The following is a 7,791-nucleotide window of genomic DNA, read 5'->3' on the forward strand; positions in this document are numbered from 1 at the left end:
TGTTACAGCTGGTTAGAATGGAAGTCTAGGTACCCTTCTTGGCCATTGTTGACGGGGTTGAGAGGTGGGGCACAGTTTTTCCCATGGTTATTGTCTAAAAGTTTTTGATCTTGTTAGGCTACTTCTTTCCTGATTCTTGGGCCAGGGAGAGCAGTATTTCTGGGGCCTGTATTTTTTTCTTTTGTCAGTTGTCTTAATGAGATTGTGGTCAGCACCAACTTCTGTGCTACCCAGAGGACAGCCTGAGAACTGAATGGTGTTACAGATAAGTGTTTAGTTATCACATCTTTTACGGTGTCATTGTTGGCCAGTTTCACACATGGCTCACTCAGAGGCCTGCACAGGATTTCATACACATATTTAAGAAATCCTTTTCTCTGATTCTTTCCTTTCCATTTTTCCTCTCACTTCCTAGTTGGGACAGAGAGGAGTTACTGCCGTGTTATTGCAGGGTGGGGATGGAACACAGTGCCTCACCCACAATTCTGTGGATGATGGAAGGGGAGAGGTATGCTGCCTTATTATTGTAGAATAAGGATGAAAGCCAGTGCTCCTCCCCCTTCATAGCTTTTGCACACCTTGGGGAGGTGCAGACGGGCTGCCTCTTGGCAGTGAAAGCAGCACTCTGTCCACAGTCTCTGCCCCTACAGTGCCTGATGAGGAGGGGAGGAGATACCACCTAGTTATGCAGGGCAGCCGTGCAAGATAGGCTTGGCTCACTGTCCCTATGCTGGGGGAGGGACGCCACCTGCAGAGGGAACAGTAGAACTCTGCTCTTAGTCTCCAGACCACAGCTGCTGAAAAGGAGGAGCCTGAGGGCCATGGTTTTTTTTCCTAGTGTTTTCCTGGAGTGGGGCAGGCATGGTGAAGATGTTTCTGTCTTGCTTGGTCACTGTTTTCTTGACACTTTGTCTAAAAAGAGCAAGGTTTACCTGGGGCCTCTTGGTTTGCACCTGTGGCCATTTCTGGGTTGCAGGCCCCTTGAGAGCTTAAGACCTGCTTATGGAAAGAGTGAAAGAAACAAAAATGCCTAGGGAATCATCCTAGGTTTTTCCTGTTTCTTTGGCCCCTAGCCAATGTATTCCATTGTATTAACAATTTTGTGCAGATTCTGTTGTAACTACTGGGAGGAATAGCATGGAACGTGCTTACTCCGTATTTTCATTAACGTGAGGTCTCTTATAACATTTTAAAAGTTTTCTTAAAAATGTTTATTTATTTTAAGAGAGAGAGAGCGTGAGCAGGGGAGGGGCAGAGAGGGAGAGAGAGTGAGAATCCCAAGCAGGCTCTGCACTGTCAGCTTGGAGCCCAAAGTGGGGTTCAAACCCACAAACCATGAGATCATGACCTGAGCCAAAATCAAGAGCTGTAGGCTCAACTGACTGAGCCACCCAGGCGTGCCCCCCCCCCACCCTCACCCCGACCCCATAGCTTTTTAAAAACTTTATATATACTGGTTCTCTCATTTTGGTTTTTAATCCTGAAGATTTTGCTTGGGTGACGTTTATAATTTTATTAGCTTTTGAGTAGTATATTGACATATATGGATATTGTTAGAATTTCACTTAAATTCTGAATATTTCCTTTGAGGCTTGTTGGGAATTTTCAGCCTGTGTGGATATGAATTTCTGTTGTGTTTTTCCTGAGAACCCCATGGATAGCTAAGATAAAGTTTTTTGAAGAAGAAATATTTGAGAGTTTATGAAGGAAGGCACATTATGAGCTCGAGAGCACAGTTTGGATTATGTTGGATTTAATTTCTGGAGCAACACTCAGCCCACTTTTTTAGCCCCTTGAAAGTAATTGATGTCCATTCTCTGCCTGGAGATTTAGTTAACAAGATTACTGCTTATAGTCTCTGAAAGCTTACTGTCCCTGCTGTCTCTACCACCAATATGGTAGGAAAATGCATAGTATATGGAATTTTGTACAACGTTGTGACTATATTAGCATTCATCTTCCTTCCTGCCAGAAGGAAGTCATCAGTAATGAAGAGAAGGAATCAGACCAAGAGAAATGATACCAAGATATTTGTAGTTGGATGGTGGAATTTAATACATTACTAAAATTTTAATTCTTTTTGTTTTTTAGTCGTGTTTGGTGTGTAAAATTTGGTATGTCAAAAGAAATATATGCTTGTGTGCCATAACAGTTTGTTTAAGGGTATGATACCTTAAAGCCAGTATTTTTGTCCACATCTTTTCATTGCTTACAGGTGGGAAAGGTTTTCATTCCGGGGCTGCCAGCTCCTTCCCTGACAATGTCTAACACAATGCCTCGGCCTAGCACTCCACTTGACAGTGTCAGTACTCCTAAGCCTCTCAGTAAACTACTTGGATCCTTGGATGAGGTAAGTAACGAACTAGGTATCGTCAAAAATTAATAGTGTTTTATTTTATTTTATTATTTTTAATTTATTTTTAATGTTTTTATTAATTTTCAAGAGACAGGGAGTGAGCAGGGGAGGAGCAGAGAGAGGGAGACAGAGTCCGAAGCAGGCTCCAGGCTCTGAGCTGTCAGCACGGATCAAACTCACAAATCGCCAGATCATGAACGGAGCTGATGTCAGATGCTTAACTGCCTGAGCTGTCGAGGCGCCCCCCCCAAATTAAGGAAGGGGTGCCTTCCTTAAGGAAGTTTGGTCAGGGGTGCCTGGGTGGCTCAGTCGGTTAAGTGTCCAACTTCGGCTCGGGTCATGATCTCTCAGTCTGTGAGTTTGAGCCCCGCGTCGGGCTCTGTACTGACAGCTCAGAGCCTGGAGCCTGCTTTAGATTTTATGTCTCCCCCTGTCTCTGCCCCTCCCCCACTCATGCTCTGTCTTGCTGTCTCTCAAAACTAAATAAATGTTTATTTTTAAAAAATTTTTTTTATTATATGAAATTTATTGTCAAATTAGTTTCCATACAAAACCCAGTGCTCATCCCAACAGATGCCCTCTTCAGTGCCCATCACCCACCCTCCCCTCCCTCCCACCCCCCATCAACCCTCAGTTTGTTCTCAGTTTTTAAGAGTCTCTTATGCTTTGGCTCTCTTCCACTCTAACCTCTTTTTTTTTTTTCCCTTCCCCTCCCCCATGGGTTTCTGTTAAGTTTCTCAGGATCCACATAAGAGTGAAAACATATGGTATCTGTCTTTCTCTGTATGGCTTATTTCACTTAGCATCACACTCTCCAGTTCCATCCACGTTGCTACAAAGGGCCATATTTTGTTCTTTCTCATTGCCTCGTAGTACTCCATTATGTATATAAACCATAATTTCTTTATCCATTCATCAGTTGATGGACATTTAGGCTTTTCCCACAATTTGGCTATTGTTGAGAGTGCTGCTATAAACATTGGGGTACAAGTGCCCCTATGCATCAGTACTCCTGTATCCCTTGGGTAAATTCCTAGCAGTGCTACTGCTGGGTTATAGGGTAGGTCTATTTACTAAATAAATGTTTAAAGAAAAGAAACGTTAAAGAAGTTTGGTCAAAAATATTAGTTCTTCCCATGGTTTTTTTCTGTTTTAAAAATGACAGAATTGGAAGTTTAGCTAATACTTGTAGAATATATATGTTTTCAAACACAGATGGTTCAATACACATATTGACCTCCTTTGTGATGTGGAAGGTACTACAGAGATGAAAATAATACATTCTTTTTCATCTAGGAACCTCATAAATTGATTTGGGTGGAACAGACGTACTGTCTGCATGAAAAATGATAATTTAAGGCAGAGTATTGAGACTTACAAATGAGGAAGAGAGAGTAGCACAGCAGGTTTGCCGATAGGGAGTTATATCCTGATGGGTTGATGTGGCAGAACCAGAGGCTTCTATCTGAGAGGGGTGTCTGACTTGGTTTGGACCTTGAGGATAAGTAGGATATCTGTAGATGGAAAGGTGTATTTGGGGTAAAGAGGAATCATATAGGCATGGGTGTGGAGGCAGGTAAGTGCTGAAGATTTTTTATGCATATTCATATTTCTTTTTTTTTTCATATTCATATTTCTATCTAGTAGCATGCAAGACTCAAGTCTGTGGAATGAATGAATGCTTATAAAAGTACAAGTAGCCTGGGTGGCTCAGTTGGTTAAGCATCTGACTCTTGATTTTGTGAGTTTGAGCGCTGCATTGGGCTCTGTGTTGTCAGTGCAGAGCTTGCTTTGGCTCCCTTGTCTCCCTCTGTCCCTGCCCCTCCCCCACTCTCACTCTCCCTCTCTGAAAAATAGTTTATTTTATTATGATTATTTTTTTAATGTTTATTTTTGAGAGAGAGAGAGAAGAGCCGAAGCAGGCTCTGTGCTGACAGCAGATAGCCTGATGTGGGGCTCGAACCCACGAATTGTGAGATCATGACCTGAGCCGAAGTTGGACACTTAACCGACTGAGCCACCCAGGCACCCCATAAACAGTTCATTTATAAAACAAAAACAAAAAACCAAAAACATACAAGTAGCCTGTTGGGTGGGGTAGGGTAGGGAGTGGGTAATAATAACTTGTTTTTGAGTCTATGTGCTAGGCACTGTTCTAAGTGTTTTTTATGTATAAACTCTTTTAATCCCTCAGAATGGGTTTGTTGGGAAGATACTGGTCCCCATTTGACAAATGGGTACATAGAGGGATAAGAAGGTTACATGTCCAAACTCATATAGCTAGTAAATGTTAGAGCTTGATTTATACTCTTACTAACACGCTCTTAAAGGCAGAGAGGATGAAAAGGTTTTTATTCTGAATGCTGTCGCCAGAAGATTTTTTGAGGTTTTTGAGGATGGAATTATAAATGTTAGGATCTGTGTTTAATTTAATTTAGTTAATTAATTAATTAGATGTTTGTTTATTTTTGGGAGAGGGCGTGCTCAAGAGAGTTCCGGGGGGACAGAGGATCCAAAGCGGGCTCTGTGCTGACTGCAGAGTGCCAGTGTGGGGCTCGAACTCACAAGCCATGAGATCATGACCTGTGCTGAAGTTGGACGCTCAACTGACTGAGTCACCCAGGCACCCCAGGATCTGTGTTTTAGATGTTTGTCTTTGAACTGAAGATAGACCAGTGAAATTCTGAGTGTTTTCTGTGTTCATTCAGGAGGTGGGAAGAGGGTTGGAGTTATGGCAGCATATTGGAAAGGAGGGGAGTGACATAGAGATCTGGAGAAGTGGAAATGGCAGAGTCTGTCAGAGATTGCTTTTGTGCTGTGCTGGGGAGACGTGCTGGGGAACAAGGGTCAGAGTTCTCTGAGCAAGCTAGGTGGATACCCATGCTTACCTAGAAGCCTGGAGAAAGGAGGTCTGTATTTGAGAGACATTTGGGTGCAGATGTGTAGGGGAAGTTCAAAATGAAGTGTGGTACCAGCAGTTAATTGTGTCAGTTAATGTTTAGGTCCTGGTTTTATTTTCTAAATATGTGTAGTGTGGAGCTTTTTCCCTTTAAGCCAGGACATTTGTGGAACATTCAAAAGGGAGCAGGAGAAGTGTCAGAGTTTTGTGTGATTTGGAAGAATTTTTGTCTTTTATAATGTAAAATTGTTCCCAGTTTTCTTAGAATTCCATTAAGCTGTGATGGTTAGTGTCTTTGTGGTAGCCATGAGGTGACAAGATCACAGTATTACACATTGGCCAATGGCTTTCCACATCTCTGGTTGACTGTGCACCAGACTTAGATTCAGGACCAACGGAACTCAGTTTTTGTGGCAGCTGTGGGAGTAGAAGCTTGTATTTAATAAATATACTTGATTGGCTGTCAGTGTTGACAAGGTATTCACTTAGAGATATCCTGTAATTTGAATTATAGGGACATAGAAAGGGTCAGTAGTTAGGACTGCATGTAATGAGTAACTAAGATCAATTACGTTTTTTGTTTGAATATCTACAATCGAGCAAGTAAATGTTCTCATATTTTCAGAACAAATATTTGTCTGTAGAGGAAATAACACTTTGTACCTGCCTTGTTTCTTTGCTTTCTCATTGTTCTCCTTTCTCTCTGGGGTCTTAGATCCTCAAGTCCTCTCTGTCTTGGCTTCCCAAGTTACAGTCTACGTGTCTAGCCCTGTAAGATTGCCACAAGTGCTGCTGCCTCCTCTTCCTCTTAGCGGTGCCCTTCAGTGCACACTCAACATATCCATACTCCCTACCAAATCCTCGCTAGATGCTGCAAATGCCAAGACCGGAAAGAGCAGTGTATATATAAGAGCAGTGTAAGAATTTCGGGCTACCTCCCTGTGACTCGCTTCTTTCTCTCCTACATCTTGGCCCCTCAGGTCTGGGTTGTCTCCATAGCTCTCCAGTCCTGTTGATCAGATGTTTTGCTATTTTACTGACTTTTTCTAGTTGCTTTGGGTGAGGATCTTTGCCAGCTGAGAGGCACTTCATCGTATCTAGAGCAGAATGATTTTAAATCATTATGTAAAATTGTTGGGTAGACCATGTGTAAAAAAAGGTTTCTTTATCCTTAATTCCTGCAAAAATACTTCATATGTGTTGTATTTATGACTTTTTACAGGTTGTTCTATTCTCCCCAGTTGCAGAACTGAGGGATTCTTCCAAACTTCATGACTCTCTCTATAATGAGGATTGTACTTTCCAGCAGCTTGGAACTTACATTCATTCTATAAGAGACCCTGTCCGTAACAGAGTAACTCTGGTAAGTATATTTGTATTAAAAAGATTAGGTAGCTCTTTAAGAAATATGACTATCCCTTGTGGAGAAAAGGGAACCCTCTTGCACTTTTGGTGGGAATGCAAACTGGTGCAGCCGCTCTGGAAAACAGTGTGGAGGTTCCTCAAAAAATTAAAAATAGAACTACCCTACGGCCCAGCAGTTGCACTACTAGGTATTTATCCAAGGGATACAGGTATGCTGTTTCGAAGGGGCATACGTACCCAATGTTTATAGCAGTGCTTTCAACAATAGCCAAATCATGGAAAGAGCCTAAATGTCCATCAACTGAGGAATGGATAAAGAAGACGTGGTTTATATATACAATGGAATACTACTTGACAATGAGAAAGAATGAAATTCTGCCATTTGCAACAGCGTGGATCAAACTGGAGAGTATTATGCTAAGTGAAATAAGTCTGTCAAAGAAAGACAGATATCCTATGTTTTCACTCATATGTGGATCTTGAGAAACTTAACAGTCCATGGGGGAAGGGAAGGGGAAAAAAATAGTTAACAAACGGAGGGAGGCAAACCACAAGAGACTCTTAAAGAGGGTGGATGGGGCGTGAGGGAGAGGGGAAAATGGGTGATGGGCACTGAAGAGGGCACTTGTTGGGATGAGGACTGGGTGTTGTATGTCAGCCAATTTGACAAATTAAATTTAAAAATTAAAAAATATGACTTTTCTTTCAAATTTTTCAGAATGCAGAATTTTATCTGAAAAATGAAAGCCTTTTTTCATGATTTTTAAAACCTCTTGCAGTGTGTTATTTTTTGTACCTTTTTACTTTAAAGTAATTCTCAGTTTTTCTAAAGTTTCATTAAAGAATTATTGAAAATGGATCTTGTTCAAACAGTTGAATTTTCTATTGACTTTTGTCTTTTCATTAAAAATTAATTTGCAGTGATAGTGACTCTTAACATATAAAAATTAGACATTTCAGGGCGCCTGGGTGGCGCGGTCGGTTAAGCGTCCGACTTCAGCCAGGTCACGATCTCGCTGTCCATGAGTTCGAGCCCCGCGTCAGGCTCTGGGCTGATGGCTCGGAGCCTGGAGCCTGTTTCAGATTCTGTGTCTCCCTCTCTCTCTGCCCCTCCCCCGTTCATGCTCTGTCTCTCTCTGTCCCAAAAATAAATAAAAAACGTGGAAAAAAA

At 41.8% G+C, this 7,791-nt stretch overlaps 1 protein-coding gene across 1 annotated transcript in view; it reads left to right on the forward strand.

Annotated features, from left to right (window-relative positions):
* The window catches only part of ANAPC1 (anaphase promoting complex subunit 1), a 96,311-nt gene that overhangs the window by 21,937 nt on the left and 66,583 nt on the right, over nt 1-7,791 (forward strand). Inside the window, 2 exon segments of the mRNA XM_049652158.1 lie at nt 2,216-2,350; nt 6,478-6,618. Coding sequence (XP_049508115.1) covers nt 2,216-2,350; nt 6,478-6,618 — 276 coding nt within the window.

This window comes from Panthera uncia (genome assembly GCF_023721935.1).
Source record: "Panthera uncia isolate 11264 chromosome A3 unlocalized genomic scaffold, Puncia_PCG_1.0 HiC_scaffold_12, whole genome shotgun sequence".
Classification (NCBI taxonomy): Eukaryota; Metazoa; Chordata; class Mammalia; order Carnivora; family Felidae; genus Panthera; species Panthera uncia.